The sequence below is a fragment of the Pleurodeles waltl genome, chromosome 10 (genome assembly GCF_031143425.1).
Source record: "Pleurodeles waltl isolate 20211129_DDA chromosome 10, aPleWal1.hap1.20221129, whole genome shotgun sequence".
Classification (NCBI taxonomy): Eukaryota; Metazoa; Chordata; class Amphibia; order Caudata; family Salamandridae; genus Pleurodeles; species Pleurodeles waltl.
Genome location: NC_090449.1, coordinates 496994974 through 497013335, shown reverse-complemented (window position 1 = coordinate 497013335; position 18362 = coordinate 496994974). Strand labels below are relative to the sequence as shown.

Genomic DNA, 18362 nt, shown 5'->3' with positions numbered 1-18362 from the left:
TGAGTATCACGGAGAGGGCAGTGTGAAGCATTTTGATTACCAGAAATGGAATTAACGGGAGAGGGAGGAAAAGCGTAAGTAAATATCCCTGACCAGTTGATCCAAAGAGCATTGCACTTGGACTGAGGGTGTGGGTACCTGGATGAGAAGTTTTGGCATTTTGCGTTTTCGCTTGTTGAAAAGAGGGCTATGTTTGGCGTTCCCCATATTTGAAAGTAATATTGGATTACTTGTGGGTCAATCTCCCATTCGTGTATTTGTTGCTGCGTCCTGCTTAGAAGGTCCGCTAGCTAGTTGTGTATCCCTGGGATGTGTTCCGCTACCAGGTGAATGTGATTATCAATTGCCCATTTCCATACTGTTTGAGCTAGAGGGGACAATTGGGATGGGTGTGCCCACGCACCCCTGTTTTTTCAGATAATACACTGTTGTCATGTTGTCTGTTCTCATTAAGACTATTTTTTGTATGATCTGTGGTTGAAATGCCTTGATGGCTAAGAACACTGCTAATAATTTCAAGTGGTTTATGTGATAAGTTTGTTGGATTGAGTCCCATTCCCCTTGTATCTTTAGATTGTTGAGATGTGCTCCCCAACCTGTCATTGGCGCATCAGTTGTGATTATGGTCTGTGGCATAGGGTCTTCAAAAGGCTGCCCCTTTGCTAAGTTGTTGTGATTTCACCACTGCAGAGATTTGTATGTTTGGCGGTCTAACAACACTAGATCCTGTGGCAGACCCTGTGCCTAATACCAATGTTGCAAGAGACACTGTTGCAATGCTGTCATGTTTAGACATGCATTTGGTACTATTACTATGCATGATGCCATCATTTCCAATAGTTCTGTGGTGATGTTTTGCCAGTGAAGCTGGAATTGTTGCAGTCTTCCTCCCACAGGCGACGTATGGGATTGTGGGATGTTTGGGAAGTCATTGTTTAATGGGTGTGGAAGCACCTTTTGAAGCTTCAAATTTACCTCTGGCTCTGAAATGTTGTCCTCTGTAAGAGCCTCTGAATAACCCCCTTGAGTAATACTGCTGTCCTTGCTTTGGATGGGAAGTGGAAGCCTATGAAGTTTGGGTTTTAAAACCGCCGCTAAATTGTGGTTTCCGAAAGGATCCCCAAAATGGTACGTTATAAGGGGCTCCCATGGCTTTTGCTGTGTCAGAGTCTTTCCTGAGTTTTCTATGGTTGTGTTTTTAGGACCGCCTATTGTATCTCTGGTTTAAAACCTGAGGACCTCAACCATGCATGTCATCTAATCGTGATGCTGTTATTAATTCCTCTAGCTGCAGTGTCACCTGCATCTAGAGCAGACCTAATTTGGTTATTTGTTATGGCCTGACCTTCTTCCACAATTTGCTGTGCCCGCTTTTGGTGTTCTTTGTGTGGGTATTGCAAGAATTCTTGCATCTCGTCCCAATGTGCCCTGTCATACCTTGCTAACAGGGCCTGGGAATTGGCAATATGCCATTGGTTGGCTGCTTGTGTTGCCACCCTTTTCCCCACAGCATCAAATTTACGGCTTTCTTTGTCAGGGGGTGGGGTATCCCCAGAAGACTGACTATTGGTGCGCTTCCTGGCTGCACTGACCACAATAGAACCTGGTGGTAATTGCTGTGTGATGTAAATTGGGTCTATATTTTCCGTCAATCCTCAGTGTCAGAATCCTAGCTTTAGCAGTTTTTTAAATATTTCTTTTGCGTGCTTAAGCATACCAGGAAGCATTGTTAAACACTGGTATTGCTTATGAGTTGAGGGTAAGGCATTAAAAAGGAAATCCTCCTCTTAAGGTTCTGCATGCATTTGTACTCAATGGTATGAAGCTGCCCTGGATATAACTTGGTTATATGCTGTACTATCCTATGGTGGAGATGGTCTGGTAGGGTAGAGATCCGGATCGTTAGATGCGATAGAATCTGAACCATACATGTCCCATGGGTATACAGTGTAACTGGAAACACCTCTTTCTTCTGCTTGTGAGGAAGTGTGAGTGTGTGATGGTGAAGGTGGTGGAGTGAGAAGTTGTGGTGAAAAAGAAAGTTGCAGTGAATGTGGTGCAGAAAGCTCAAGAGGTTTCGGTTTTTCCTTCTGCTTATACATTTTTGCCAGTGGTAGGGCAGTATCAAGAGTCTCCTGAAATGCTAACTTTCTTTTAGTATGTGGAGGCGGAGAAGTAATAATTTTTCCAGTCTCTTTCTGGATTTGGATTCTCCTTTGCTTGCTGTCCATAACCTCCAAAAATAGTTTGAATGTCCGATTCCTCCATCTGATGTTCAGAGGTATGTTTTGTGCTCTTAGAGGAATGTTCAGTAAATGTTTTGGGCACCTGTTTCATTTGTGCTGAAAGCCCTCTCTCCTCTGTAAACATTGCCTTTTTCGGCTCCAGAGTTGGACCGAGATGTTTCGGGTCCGAAGCTGGTAGCCGAGGTTTTGGCTCCGAAGCTGATAGTACTCTTTTTGGATCCGATGATGCTGGGCGTCGACTCGGTTCAGAGATTGAGTCTTGTATTTTTCGGCTTGATACCGAAACAGGCGTGGTAACCTGTTGATGCAGTGTTTTGCCCTTTTTCGACAACTAACCCAAGGGTCAGTCAATGATTAATGCTTGACAGCAGTGATGCACCCAAGGCCTTAGCAAAACAAAATGATGATGGACGGAGTGCTGACAATGTAAACACTCACCCCCAGTCACAGATCTGGGTTTAATCCATCGTTTTTTTGCTGCCCATGCCATTCCAGTTTGGACCCAGCCATATGCAAATCAGTCTTGACCCTGTTCCCTATGGGAACAGTCCAGCCCAAACTGCCAGGACAGGTCTTCCCTGGACTGGAAAGAAGCATCCTGGGACCGGTTTCGGGGTTTCACCCCTCATGAGCCAGGCTAGCTTGAATCCAGTGGCATGGGAACCACGGGACCCACGTCTGGGCATACCCTTCCCACTTAGGGCGACATTAGCAAAACAAAATGATGATGGACGGAGTGCTGACAATGCAAACACGCACCCCCAGTCACAGATCTGGGTTTAATCCATCGTTTTTTTGCTGCCCATGCCATTCCAGTGTGGACCCAGCCATATGCAAATCAGTCTTGACCCTGTTCCCTATGGGAACAGTCCAGCCCGAACTGCCAGGACAGGTCTTCCCTGGACTGGAAACAAGCATCCTGGGACCGGTTTCGGGGTTTCACCCCTCATCAGCCAGGCTAGCTTGAATTCAGTGGCATGGGAAGCACGGGACCCACGTCTGGGCATACCCTTCCCACTTAAGGCGACATTAGCAAAACAAAATGATGATGGACGGAGTGCTGACAATGCAAACACTCACCCCCAGTCACAGATCTGGGTTTAATCCATCGTTTTTTTGCTGCCCATGCCATTCCAGTTTGGACCCAGCCATATGCAAATCAGTCTTGACCCTGTTCCCTATGGGAACAGTCCAGCCGGAACTGCCAGGACAGGTCTTCCCTGGACTGGAAACAAGCATCCTGGGACCGGTTTCGGGGTTTCACCCCTCATCAGCCAGGCTAGCTTGAATCCAGTGGCATGGGAAGCACGGGACCCACGTCTGGGCATACCCTTCCCACTTAGGGCGACATTAGCAAAACAAAATGATGATGGACGGAGTGCTGACAATGCAAACACTCACCCCCAGTCACAGATCTGGGTTTAATCCATCGTTTTTTTGCTGCCCATGCCATTCCAGTTTGGACCCAGCCATATGCAAATCAGTCTTGACCCTGTTCCCTATGGGAACAGTCCAGCCCGAACTGCCAGGACAGGTCTTCCCTGGACTGGAAAGAAGCATCCTGGGACCGGTTTCGGGGTTTCACCCCTCATCAGCCAGGCTAGCTTGAATCCAGTGGCATGGGAAGCACAGGACCCACGTCTGGGCATACCCTTCCCACTTAGGGCGACATTAGCAAAACAAAATGATGATGGACGGAGTGCTGACAATGCAAACACTCACCCCCAGTCACAGATCTGGGTTTAATCCATCGTTTTTTTGCTGCCCATGCCATTCCAGTTTGGACCCAGCCATATGCAAATCAGTCTTGACCCTGTTCCCTATGGGAACAGTCCAGCCCGAACTGCCAGGACAGGTCTTCCCTGGACTGGAAACAAGCATCCTGGGACCGGTTTCGGGGTTCACCCCTCATCAGCCAGGCTAGCTTGAATCCAGTGGCATGGGAAGCACGGGACCCACGTCTGGGCATACCCTTCCCACTTAGGGCAACATTAGCAAAACAAAATGATGATGGACGGAGTGCTGACAATGCAAACACTCAGGGAGAACCTGGCCTGGCAGTTCGGGCTGGACTGTTCCCATGAGGAACAGGGTCAAGACTGATTTGCATATGGCTGGGTTCAAACTGGGGTGGCATGGTGAGCAAAATAATGGATGGATTAAACCCAGATCTGTGACTGGGGGTGAATGTTTGATTGGTTCCGCATTCCGTCCATCCAGTTACGCTATCCCACAGCGTTGTGTTTTGCTTTGCTTTTGCCGCCCTAAGTGCGCCGAGTATGCCCAGACGTGGGTCCCGGGCTCACTGTGCCACTGGATTCAAGCTAGCCTGGCTGATGAGGGGTGAAACCCCGAAACCGGTCCCAGGATGCTTGTTTCCGGTCCAGGGAGAACCTGGCCTGGCAGTTCGGGCTGGACTGTTCCCATGAGGAACAGGGTCAAGACTGATTTGCATATGGCTGGGTTCAAACTGGGGTGGCATGGTGAGCAAAATAATGGATGGATTAAACCCAGATCTGTGACTGGGGGTGAATGTTTGATTGGTTCCGCATTCCGTCCATCCAGTTACGCTATCCCACAGCGTTGTGTTTTGCTTTGCTTTTGCCGCCCTAAGTGCGCCGGGTATGCCCAGACGTGGGTCCCGGGCTCACTGTGCCACTGGATTCAAGCTAGCCTGGCTGATGAGGGGTGAAACCCCAAAACCGGTCCCAGGATGCTTGTTTCCGGTCCAGGGAGAACCTGGCCTGGCAGTTCGGGCTGGACTGTTCCCATGAGGAACAGGGTCAAGACTGATTTGCATATGGCTGGGTTCAAACTGGGGTGGCATGGTGAGCAAAATAATGGATGGATTAAACCCAGATCTGTGACTGGGGGTGAATGTTTGATTGGTTCCGCATTCCGTCCATCCAGTTACGCTATCCCACAGCGTTGTGTTTTGCTTTGCTTTTGGCACCCAAGGCCTTGCCTGATGTTTTAAAGTCAGGTATTGGGGCACGTGTACTCACGTATTGCGCTGCTGCTGTTGGCTGGCTGTCGTCATCTGAACCCTGCTCGGAGTTGGAGTCTGGGATCGAAACTGCCGTTTGTGCCTGCTTCTGTTCGAGAGTGTCGGTGCAAGACTCTGTATGGTTGGACGCCATCTCCAGTCTTCGTGCACTTCGATTGCAAAACGTTTTCTTCAATTCGAAAAGACCGACACCTCACAGGTTTCTTCTCAATGTACCGGAGAAAGGCAGAGATTACAGACCAAGTGCTAGTCGATGTGAGCAAATTTTGCGTGGCACCGAGGACAGAATTGGAACGGGGTCCGATCCATTAGGCTATGATGCAGTAGGAACAACCAGGCCCAAAGTGGCCACGAGCACCCGAAAGGGCGTTTCCTTGATCCCGATGGTACTATCGGATCGACTGCAGAAGAAATCGCTTTCGAAACAATACCGACGGTATGAGAAAAGTTTGAGAAAATAGAGATTTCCAAACCGAAAGTCCCGGAGCGAGAGGGAACACGTCCGAATCCAACGGCAGAAAGAAAACAATCTAACAAAGGAGTCGACGCCCATGCGCACTATCACCGAGAGGAGGAGTCATTCGATCCCGTGACTCGAAAAAAAGACTTCTTAGAAGAAAAACAACTTGTAACACTCCAAGCCCAACACTTGATGACAAAATATGCACAGTATGTGTATCTGCAGCTACACATGCCATCGAACATATATATATATATATATATATATATATATATATATATATATATATATATATATATAATAATGAAAAAGAGATAGCCATGCAATGTATGTACATATTTACAATATGTTGTAGTACAATGACTACAGGCTTCCGGGGAGGAGGGAGGGCGCATGCTAATCTATAGCACTACATGCCACAAACAGATGTCTACTGAGTAAGTAAAATTTTCCATTCAATGGCATTTGTAGCTGTTGATACACATGGTTTGCACAGACTGGAAAGCAGTACCCTCCAAATAAGCAGTGGCTAGCCTGTAGGAGTTGGAGTAGCTTGAAAAAGTGTCCTAAGGACTGCTTGGCCAGCATTTGCTTCTTGAGGAGATAGAACATCTACACAATAATGTTTAGTGAAAGTGTGTGGTGTAGACCAAGAAGCAGCTTTGCAAATATCTGCTATTGGAATGTTACCTAAAAAGGCCTTTTTTCCCCTGGTAGTGTGTGCTTTATGAGCTACTGGTAGTTGTCTTTTAGCTTTAAGATAACAAGTTTGAATACACTTGACTATCTTTCTTGCAAATCCATTCTTTGAAATTGGATTACCTTTGTGGGGCATTAAAAAAGCTCCAAAAAGTTGTTTTGATTTTCCTAACGTTTTTGTCCTGAAAATGTAAAACATAAGAGCTCTTTTAAAGTCTAGTGTATGGAAAGCTCTTTCAGCAGTTGAGTCTGGCTGTGGGGAAAAAAGACTGGAAACTCCACTAATTGGTTAATGTGAAATGGTGAGACTACTTTAGGTAGGAATTTAGGGTTTGTCCTAAGAACTATTTTATCTTTGTGAACTTGGAAAAAAGGTTCCTCCAAAGTGAACACTTGGATTTCACTTACTCTTCTTAGGGAAGTTCTAGCTACCAAAAAAGCAACCTTCCATGAAAGAAATTGCAATGAGCAAGAATGCATGGGTTCTAATGGCAGACCCATAAGTCTAGTAAGTACAATGTTCAGTTTCCATACAGGAGCAGAAGGAACTCTGGGTGGAAAATCTCTTTTAAGCCCTTCCATAAATGCCTTAATAACAGGGATTCTAAATAAAGAAACATGTTTTCTGTTCTGGAGATAAGTGGCTATGGCTGCTAAGTGAAGTCTTATAGAAGACTATGCTAAATTTGTATTTGTAAATGTAGCAAATAACAAACGTCTGGTACAGAAGCTTTAAGTGGATCAATATTTTTAGGTTGGCAGTAATATACAAAATGTTTCCATTTAGCAGCATAACACCGTCTAGTTGTAGGTCTGCGTGCTTCTTTGGGAATGTCCATACATTCAGAAGGAAGTTGTAAATACCCAAACTCTATGACTTCAGAAGCCAAATCGCATGATTGAGTGTTTTGGGTGTCAGATTTGACCTCTCTTTTGAGACAAAAGGTCCGGTCAGGTTGGACATTTGGTATGTGGAACCACAGACAGAATCAACAGCGTTGTATACGAAGGCTGACGTGCCCATGTGGGGGCTACAAGAATCATGGTGAATGATATTTGTTTCAATTTGCGTACTAGAAATTAAACGAGTGGGAGGCAGAACACCGTAACAAATATCCCTGACCAATTCATCCATAGAGCATTGCCCTTGGACTGAGGGTGTGGGTTTCTGGATGCAAAGTTTTGGCATTTTGAGTTTTTTGCAGTGGCGAAGACATCTATTTCTGGTGTTCCCCATAGGTGAAAGTATTGTTGAAGTACTTGTGGTGAATTTCCAATTTGTGGACTTGTTGCTGTGTTCTGCTTAATAGGTCCACTAGCTGATTGTCCATTCCCTGGAGATATTCTGCCATTAATTGAATGTGTTTGTTAATCACCCACTTCCAAATTGTCTGAGCTAGAAGGGACAACTGAGATGAGTGTCCCCCAACCTGTTTTTCCAGATAATATATTGTTGTCATACTGTCTGTACAGACTAACACAACCTTGTGTGAGATTTGTGTAAGGAATGCCTTCAGTTATAGAAAGACTGCTGGCAACTCCAAATAATTGATGTGCTAAGTCTGTTGAATGAGATCCCATTTCCCTTGTATGGTGAGGTTGTTGAGGTGAGCTCCCCAACCAATCTGTGATGTATCTGTTGCAAGAGTGATCTGAGGCACAGGGTCCTGAAAGAGCCGCTCTTTTGAAAGGTTGGTGGGATTCCACCATTGCCAAGAGCGGTGAGTCTGGCATGGGGAACAATGGCTATACACGAAGCCATCATCCCCAACAGTTGCATCATAAGTTTTACTGTGTGAGTATGATTCTGTTGTAGTCGAGAGAGGAGATTTTGAAAAGCTTGAATTCTTACTTGGTTTGGATATGCTAATGCTGGCTCAGAATTGCTCCCAGATAAGGTTGTATTTGTGAGGGCTGAAAATGGGATTTGAGGTAATTTATTGTGAATCCCAAATTGTGTAGAAGAATTATTGCTGGCATGTTTGAATGGTATTTGCTTTTATGAGCCAATCATCCAGATATGGGAAAACGTGTATGTGTTGTCTTCTGAGGAATTCGGCTACTACCGCCAAGCATTTTGTGAATTCTCTTAAGACTGTTGTTACCTCGAATGGTAGTACTTTGAATTGGTGATGCTTTCCTACAATAACAAATTGTAGATATTTGCGGTATGCTGAATGTATGGGAATATGGAAATAAACGTATTTGAGATCGAGTGCGGTCATGTAATCTCCTTGCTGTAATAGAGGAATAACGTCTTGCAGAGTGACCATGTGAAAATGCTCTGAAAATATGGCTAGATTGAGCAGCCTGAGATCTAGAAATGGTCTTAAGGATCCATCCTTATTTTATTTTGATATAACGAAGTACAACTAATATACTACTAACCCTTGTTGGGATGGAGGAACTGGTCCTAAACCCCTTTTGAGAAGAAGGGACTGCACCTCCTCTTTTAGTAGAACAAGATGGTCGTGAGAGAGTTTGTGGAAACAAGGAGGAATGTTTGGTGGAGTGGAAGTGAGTTCTAGACAATAGCCATTTTGGATAATTGATAGACCCCACTGGTCTGTGGTGATGTTGTACCATTGTAGATAACAAATTACCAGTCTTCCTCCCACAGGAGATGTATGGAAGGATTTGTAAACAGTCACTGTTTTGTGGTAGAGGAAAAACCTCCTGAGGCAGATGTTTTACCTCTTCCTCTGTTGTTTGATCCTCTATATGATCCTTTAAAGTAACCTCTATTATAGAAATGTGCTGTTTTTTTTTGTGAGGTGGAAGGCTCTGTACGTGATACTTTGAAGCTACCTCTAAATTGTGGGCTACGAACTTAGTGGGTGTAGTGTATAACATCCATGGCTTTAGCTATTTCAGAGTCCTTTTTACATTTTTCTATAATGGTGTTCACCTCCGGGACAATTAGATGCTTTTTATCAAAAGTCATGTTCAATACCGCTTATTAAATTTCAGGTTTGAAAACTGAGCACCTAAACTATGTGTGCCATCTTATAATCACACTAGTGTTAATCCCACATGCTGCTGTGTCGGCTGCATCAGTGGCACATCTGATGGAATTATTTGAGATGGCCTGTCCCTCTGCTACTATCTCCTGTCATCCTTTTTGATGTTCTTGTGGAAGATATTGTAATAGTTCTTCCATTTTGTCCCAGTGGGCCCTGTCATACCTCATCAGGAGAGCTTGAGAATTTGCAATTCTCCAATGATTAGCAGCTTGAGCAGCCACTCTTTTGCCCGCTGTGTCTAGTTTTTTACTCTCCTTACCTGAAGGAGGAGCATCCCCTGTGGACTAACTATTAGCAATTTTTTGTGTCGCACTTACCACTATGGAGTCAGAAGGTAGCTGTGTTTTCATAAAAGCTGGATCAGAGGGTGCAGCTTTACACTTTTTATCTACCCTTGGTATGAGAAACCTTGCTTTGGCATGTTCTTTAAATATATCATTAGCATGTCTAAGCATGCCTGGAAGCATAGGTAGACATTGGTACTCTGTGTATAATTGTTAAGGTGTTGAATAAAAAGTCCTCTTCAATTTGGTTTGTATGTAGCTGCACATAAGCAGTGGTACCTTCAGGAGGAACAGGCCTTGTTGGATATAAGTCAGGGTCATTGGATAAGATAGGATCAGTATAGATCCCATAGGTCTGAATCTGCTGAACATCACTTAAATCATCCCTATGAGGTGGTGCTGATGATGCTTGTGGAGAGAACTGTGTATGAATAGAACGTGGAGGTGATGTTGACGGAGTAGAAGGAAGTACAGGAGAATGAGGTGGTGAAGGCAGAGGTTGTTCTGAAGCCTTGTCCTTTTCTTTGGATACTTTTTTAGGGGGAGGCCCAGCATCCAACGTCTCTTGAAATGTAAGTCTCCTTTTAATCGGAATAAGAGTGGAAGTTATAATTCTTCCTGTTCCTTTTTGTATTTGAAGCTTCCACTATCCAGCGTCCATTACTTCAAGTATCGGCTCTATAGAAGACAACTCCTCTGTTGTAGCTGTAGAAGGTTTAGTGATTACAGCTTTCAGCTCCGAACCCTTCGATACTGAAAGTTTTACTTGAACCAAAAATGCCAGCTCTGAAACGGCTGGTGATTTTTTCGGCTCCGAAGTGGAAATGTCCTATTTTCAGCTCGATGCAGAAACAGACTGAGATGTCTGTTTGGTGAGTGCAGAAAGCATTTTGGTATTTTGTATTTTCAGTGCCGAACCAGAAAGTGGGGCATCCAAATGTGTTTTTCGGCTCCTACTATGGCCAGAGGGCAGTGGAGGACGGACGACCAATGAAGGAGCCTTTTTAACAGTCTTTATTTTGTGCAACAGTGTTGATGTACTCACGTACTGTGCCAGTGGGATGGACTGGCTCTTGACATCCAGATCTCGATCCGGATCAGTCCCAAATGGAGAAGGCTGAGTGGTGTCCTATTTCTTTCTGCGCGTGCTCTTCTCCGAAGTTGTCTGGTGTCTCTTCTGTTGCTTTTGACACCATTTCTAGTTGACGCACTCTTCAGTCCCGGAAAGTCTTCTTCGACTTAAAAGATCTACAGGTGTCGCAGATCTCCTCTTTGTGTTCCGGAGACAGACACAAGTTACACACCTGGGGCCTGATTACGACCTTGGCGAATGCTATACTACGTCACAAACGTGGGGGATACCGAGTCTGCCATATTACAAGTTCCGTTATATCCTATGGAACTTGTAAAACAGCAGGTGGGATATCTGTCACATTTGTGATGGAGTATCCCATCCGCCAAGGTCGTAATCAGGCCCCAAGTATTGATCTGTGTAGGGAAACTTGGAGTGACACAGAGAAAAGAACCGAAACAGATTTGGTTCCATCAGCCTATCATTCTCCGACTACAATTGTCAAAGTAGGCCCAAAAAAGGGCGTGGACTCCCCTGAGGGAGTTTAATCGACCCAGACGATAGAAATCGGATCGACTATTAATAGTAAAGAAAACTCAATCAAAAACTTTACTGACGTTGATAGAAAAGTGGAAATAAAGTTCAGAAGGTACCGAACCGAGATTCAGCCGAGTGAGAGGAAACACAAGGGAGGAAAGAAAACACTCTAACAAAGGACTCGATGACCATGCACAGTATCACCGAGAGAAGGAGTCACTCGATCTTGTGACTTGAAAATATTCTTTGAAGAAAAACAAATTGCAACAGTCCAAGCTCAACACTAGATAACGGACTTATGCAAAGCATGTTTATCTATAGCTACACATGCCATCGAACAGTAATATCTGCAGTAGCTATACCCTGTATTCTGCTTTCATCTACGGTCTGCCCTACATAAATATCCAATATAACAAAAAAATGGAGATGAGAGTGCTTAAACTGACTTACTTTGTCATGGGTCAAAAATTACAGGATCGATCAAGTTCAGAATACTTTTTTGGTCTACCTTTTTGTGTGAATGAAAGAATTTAAGGAGAAATAAACGACAGAATAGTGAATCAGAAAGCATCAATGTCCACAAATGTACAGTGTACACCTTAGCAGACAAATGTGGCTAAAAGTCTTAATGAAAATGGACCAGTGACTATGTAACAAATTCCCGAAGCTGAGAGGTTGATTGTTTGCAAAGTTTATTTGAAAAATGATGTATGATTTTTTTTTTAAACATTTACAGAGAAAGGGGTCTTCTCTGGGGCAAGGAAAATAAGTCTAAAGTGTTTAAAATAGAGCTCCTGTACCCAACCACACAAATGCTAGGTAGAAGTGGAGAGCATGCAGCGAGAAAAAGAGCACGTAAATTCAGAGTTTGAAGTTGTTCAGAATGAACAAAAGAAATAATTTAAATAAATTGAAAACGGCAAATGAATCAATGAAAAACAAACCTGGACAGATATATATAAAAAGCAAAAAACAATATGTCATATACCGCATATAAATATATATTAAGAAAATACTGGCTACTCTCAGGTTCCTGTTGCCAAGCGGGGAAAAGCATAATTTCCCTGGACTATCCTCTTGGTGCGTCCAGTACACTCGATAAAATTATAACTATATTCTTTCAAGATCAGTTTACTGGTTAATTGAATTCTAATAAGAAATTGTGAGGCAGAGATCACTTTGCCCTGCCTGAGAAGCATATGTCATTCATAATGGTAGACCCAGTGCTAGAAGGGGTAAGATTGATTCTTCCTAAGACCATATTTGTTGATGGGGAAAGCCAATTGGGTTTCTCCAAGTCTAAAAGCTTAAGACATGAGGTTTTGAGTCTTTAAGTAGCAAGATCACATTAAAATTAAGCAATTCAAATACAATCTTGAGCATGCACTATGTTTTGTGTTAACATCCATGTGGACAAAGGCATTTTATTTAATCTTCAAGGAGATAGTGATGTTGCTACGAATGCCATAATGTTTCGAGGACATGGATTACATAAGTTTATCCACTCAATGCTAATTTACAACAACTGCTTCTTACTTTGAAAGAGGGGATCATATTTAGCGGATGGAGGGAATTTAGACCATAGTTGTAATCTATTTAAAAGTAGTAAAGATGTTGAGTAGAAAGTGTATTGACCGACTCAGATGGCACACATCAAAAGTTCTGACCAAGTACTTTAATGTGAAATTCAGAATTTCCTCCAGCGAGTGTACGAAGAAATTGATTACCAACAAAATATCAGTGTGCTTTTGTTGATGTAATTACGAGCCAATAGAATCCTTCCCACCCTCCCCCTAAAAAAAAAAAAAATGTATTTCCACCTTCCAAGAGTGACATTAGACTCAATGACATGGGGGGTAGGCTGGGAGGGGTTGGGCGGGGGTGCAACAAGAAGGTCTAATGGAGTTCTAATTTCAAAAAACACATTTCTCAAACATTTGACACCATGTTGCTTAAAGAATGCCTCTCTTATTTTATTATACTCCGCAAGTGCTAGAACATAGTTCCACAACTTAAAAGGAGCTTTAAAAACGATTATGCTAGAGAAAGCTTAGGCACACCAGGCAAATGATGGGCCACGATTTTAAGAGAGAAACACACAAATAACAGATTGTAATTAACCACAAGGCAAATAGCAGCACACACACACTACCAGTCAAACAAGAAAAATAGTGCTTTGATTGCCAAATGTGTAATTACTTAATACGACAATTCGAATTAAATCCAACTAGGATACAGAAGGTATATGTAGAAGAGGGTATGGGATTCAAAAATGGGAGGAGGGGAAATTGTGCAACATTGCAAAGAAGAAAGTATAACAACGGAGACTGAACACAAATAGACTTGAGAAACATTGTTTTTCTCCGCTTTCTTCTTAACAAGGCAAATGTCTTAAAAGAAAACACTCACTCTCCCGTTAGAATCTTTTTGCGCAGTCTCTTTCGAGACAGTCGTTTTAGTAGTGGCTGTTCTAGTTACTGGAAGGGGGGCGGAGGGCTTTCGGATTGCCCCCGCAGATTCTGGCCTTTTCTCTACTTTCGCCTAAATGGAGACAAATGTTTGGTGAGTTCAAATCACAAAAACAAAAGCAAAACGTTGATCAACAATGACAAATAAAACAACATCAATGAGAAATGAAAACAGAAAAAGACAACTACACACAAATAGGACAAGAAAGGGAACATAGCACAGTCCTTGTGCATTTCAGACAATCGGAGCTAATATGAAACACAAGATGGAAGTGAGGACTCACCAAGACCTTGACTTTCCGCATCATGCTGTATGCACTAAAAACATTTTTAACATTCCTTTACCATGTATAAGGTGGCAATATCAATCCAATTAGTTTTGCTACTAGTGTATCTACTCTTTCTATATATGAATGTACTAAAGTCTGGCCAGCAACACAACCTGTTATAAACCTGTTTTAAACCCTGAAATCTTTTACAAACATTAGCCAATATTCTGCTTTGAGAAGATGAATTTTCAGTCTAATCAACAGTAGACTGTACCAGCAGACATCTCCTGGTCTCATTCCTAATGGTTTGAAACCAAGGTAAACATTTACAAAGCATGTGCATCACTGTAGCATATATTAATTCTTTCATCCCTGCACTCCTTTATTTAAATTTTCTTTGGCATACATCTCTTTGGCATAATTAGACCCAAAGGTATCAGAGTTTATGGATACTCTAAGGTTAAGAATATTGGTCTAATTAAGGCGTGTAGTCACTCTTTTATATATAAACATTTGGTAAAACTCAAGAAAATATGATACATAAACAATGCCAATGTTGGGAATGATAATAATCTATGTTGGCAGCTTTGGCAATCACATTGCCTGGTGAATCCTCCCACTGGCGCCACTCTCATCTTCTCTACAGTCTACACTCTCCTGTGGGTAAAGCAAGACTGTTCTTCTGCTCACACATATGGTTGAGGCACTCGGTGTACACAATCAATCCTATATGGGTAGTGAACTAAATACTGAATAATGACCAGCCAAACATGGTTTGACTATGGCTATTCAAATTACCACCTTGGTCATTTATTAACAAAACAAATAGCTCCACAATATCAGTTTCAAAACTACTGTTGCAGAAATATGTAAGGATTGTATACTATTGGTAATACCTAAGCCGCCCATAATATTTTAGTTTGAACATTTAAGTACATGCACTAGAAACTACGCTAACAAAAGCAAATAAACTTGGGGAGCTGTAGAAATGCCAAGTCAACCTGGGAAGCAACCAAAAACCTTGAATGAACTTAGGAAGTTATCTGAAGGCAAAACATCAAATGGGCATGGCGCACCAGAAGCTAGGCGAGTCTAAAAGAATTCAATGAGTTTCTGGGTAACAGAAGATGTGCTTGCAAAAAATGACAAAATTGTAGAAATGAAAGGGTTCCCTGCAGCGGTTGATTTGTAAATAAAAATGTGCCGGTGCACAAAACTCTCCTAAAGCATGCGGCTGCTGCATTTAAATATGCAAGCACAGACTACTGAGGCAGAGTAATACTAAAGCCATCTAGGGCTTCTTTAATCCATTTACAGCCACTCCCTGCCCCTTCAGCTCACTCTTGCAGCTTTCTGCTTTCTCACTATGTGAAGCTTTTCTGTCTTGCTTTTCTCCGTCTTTCCCATATGTGTATTTTGCTTGCAGTAATTACCTGATGCAGAAAAATAAGTTGCGGCCCTCAAAATTAAGTGCTGGTGCCCTCCACCGGCTCAAATTAAGCACTGGTGCCCTGGAAGTATCCTTGGAAAAGCAAGTAACCCTGGCCAGCACCTTTGCTACTGTTTGCATTAAAATATGGGGAAATAGAAACTATCATAACAAATGCAGTTCATAGAATCTAGGCTCACCGATATCAAACTATCACTAAAAATGTAATCAATGCCTTCACATGGGCACTGGCTTCTTGTCTTTGATGGTGACTTGGAAAATCTGAAACCACAGGTTTTGAGCAAATGTCTCAGCCAGATACAAACAGAAGGAATCTATTCTCATACAAATCCCTGCTATATTGAGAGAGATGGATGGAAAGCCACATGTTCCAACATCCTCCATTTAACTTAATGATTTAGCGTCAATAGTGTGGTATTCCAATGTGAAACAATACTAACTAGGAAAGCTTATAGTAAGCAATGCTTATATAATCTCAATTCTAGTTTTAGGCTGTAAAAAACCCTGGTCTGTTAAGCTTCGTTTAACTCACCTTCCGAACTGGAAAATCAAAAAAGGAAATTGCGCAAAAGGGCATCACCCATTAAGATAAGTGTTTTGAAACTACTCATACAGAATCTAAATGGCATACTAGGCCCGACATCACAGCAGAGCTTGTTAAGACAGTTCATTTTCACAATAATGTTAGAGTAAAGACCTATTTAAATATGTACCTGCTATGCTCCTTGTTTGGAGAGTGGGGTTTTGTTTATGAATTCATTACCTGATGCGAGTAGCAAGTTCTTCACTACAGACCTAGAGGACAGTAAACTAGCAGGAAACATTAGAAAATAATAAGAATTAAATCAGGCCAACAAGTTGGGTAGAGACCAGTGGCAGTTCCTCCATATGAGCGGAGGAGTGTTGTGACACTGCTGCAGGAAGAGTGAAAATAAAATGGTAATAACATGATTTTATTACCATTCTATTTTGTACTCTTTGCTGAATGGAGTGCGGGGGTGGGGCCAGTGTGTCATTTGAAGTGCGCATGCAGGTTTGGCTGGCTACGTGCTACAGCCAAAATCAATATGCGCAATTCAAATCTCTCAAGATTTGGAGAGCAGGAACAGGGCTCCAGTGCCTTTAGGAGTGCTGGCCCATCATACTCCAGCCAATACAGATGCTTCACTCATGCTGCTTAACAGTATGAGAGCAGTATCTGGATTGGAAAAGGCAGTTGGCTATTTGATGTCACCTAGGCTCAGAGGAGCCTAGAGCCCGGAACTGAAGAGCATCAAAGACTTGCTGCAGGATAAGGTAAATGGAACACTATTTCTCTCTTTAATTGTTTATTGTAATGTGTGTTGATGTAACTGTGTAACGTATGTAATGTAAATGTATGTAGTGCCCCACCAGATTTAATACCACCAACCGCCGCTGGTAGAGACAACAGACCCATCAAAGTGACAATTAGGAACAAGTGTCAATTAAGTAGTGTGTGGTCAAGGCCTTTTCAAATCTCACACAACTATGTGTTAATTGCAGTGATAGGACCATTCTCAAAGGGATATCAGTTTGATTTAGCTCTTGTGGATTGCGGTGTGAGTTTGCCCAGACGAGGTAAGTTGACTTTCTGAAAAGCTCAATACTAGTCATCTAGCTATTAACTGCTTTCAGTACATTAAACCATAGGGGACAGATCTTTAGTTCACAGAATATTTTTTAGATTTATATATATACACTTAGTCTTAATTACTATTACTTCCAGGTGGCAGGGTAAGAAGTGGGCATTTTGCTAAGGAGTTTGAATTCCAGAAGAATGAAAGCAACAAAAAGGTCTGGTTAATTTGAAAGTCTGATATTACTTTTGAAAGTAAGGAAGGGTGAGCTCTTCTGCATACTATTGTAACGCTATATGCTATCTGTATTTAACCACCGACTTCATCTTGACCACTGACTCCATTTTGTGCTTAGCTTAGCTTCAAATGCCATCAAATCGGTGGTGCAGGTATTTTTTCACGCACAGCTTGTTTTCTACACTGAACGTGTTTTCGCTCTTCTCACCAGGGCAGGGAACATATCGGGGGTCCGGAGGTGATAAGAGTGTACCAGGATGAGAATGTTTAAGGCAAAGAAAGGTACGGCTCTGTCTCTGGAATGCTCATTGGGGCCTGGCCAGTTTTTTTTGTGTGTTTTTGACACAGTTCACGTACAGCCAGCACTTGAATTTCATAACTTACGGGAAGGGAAGAGGAAAGTTGCCATAACCTTCCTCTTGGGTTTGTTTAAGGTATATAAGGTGGGGAAGCTTGGCACTGAGGTGGAAGGAACTTTTGAGGGTGGACGCACTGCTCAAAAAACAAATCCCATTGGGGAATATTTCTCCTGTCTCAGCTGTCCATGGTTCTACAGCTTGACGTTGACAAGGATGATGTTGGATTCGATCCACATGGTGATGCATTTTAATTCTTAATTATCTAGCTTTGCTGTGCGCATAAACTTTTTCTGCCTATCATTGTTCAGCTGTTGTGATTATTTTATTATCTGCATGTGTTTTGCTGCATTCAAGTTAAATGCTCACGTTAATATTTTTGTGTGTCCTTGTTTGAGATCTGGGAAATGCCTTATTAAATTCATTACTCAGACTAAGAGTGCTGCATTCTTTAGCTTCGTTCACTCTTATTTTGAAGCTAAGCAGAACAACTGTATTGTGATAAAATACTGTGTTAGTTTAAAGGGTAATTAGACCTTGAGTTTCACTAACTCCTCTACCGTTAAAGCCACATGAAAAGCTGCTGTCAAAGATGTATGTTGCAGGCAAACTCTTGCATGAACTTGAACAGGTAAGTTATTAAGTTTGACAAGTCT

The 18362-nt window shown here is 42.5% G+C and overlaps 1 protein-coding gene across 36 annotated transcripts in view; it reads right to left on the bottom strand.

Annotated features, from left to right (window-relative positions):
* MAP4 (microtubule associated protein 4) overlaps window positions 1–18362 on the bottom strand; it is a 1914856-nt gene that overhangs the window by 239757 nt on the left and 1656737 nt on the right. For 25 of the 36 annotated variants that reach the window (XM_069210826.1, XM_069210834.1, XM_069210837.1 and 22 more), the window contains one exon: window positions 13738–13869. The exons of the other annotated variants lie outside the window; for them this stretch is intronic. In XM_069210826.1, coding sequence (XP_069066927.1) covers window positions 13738–13869 — 132 coding nt within the window. The remainder of the gene's footprint in view (window positions 1–13737; window positions 13870–18362) is intronic. 36 annotated transcript variants of the gene reach the window in all.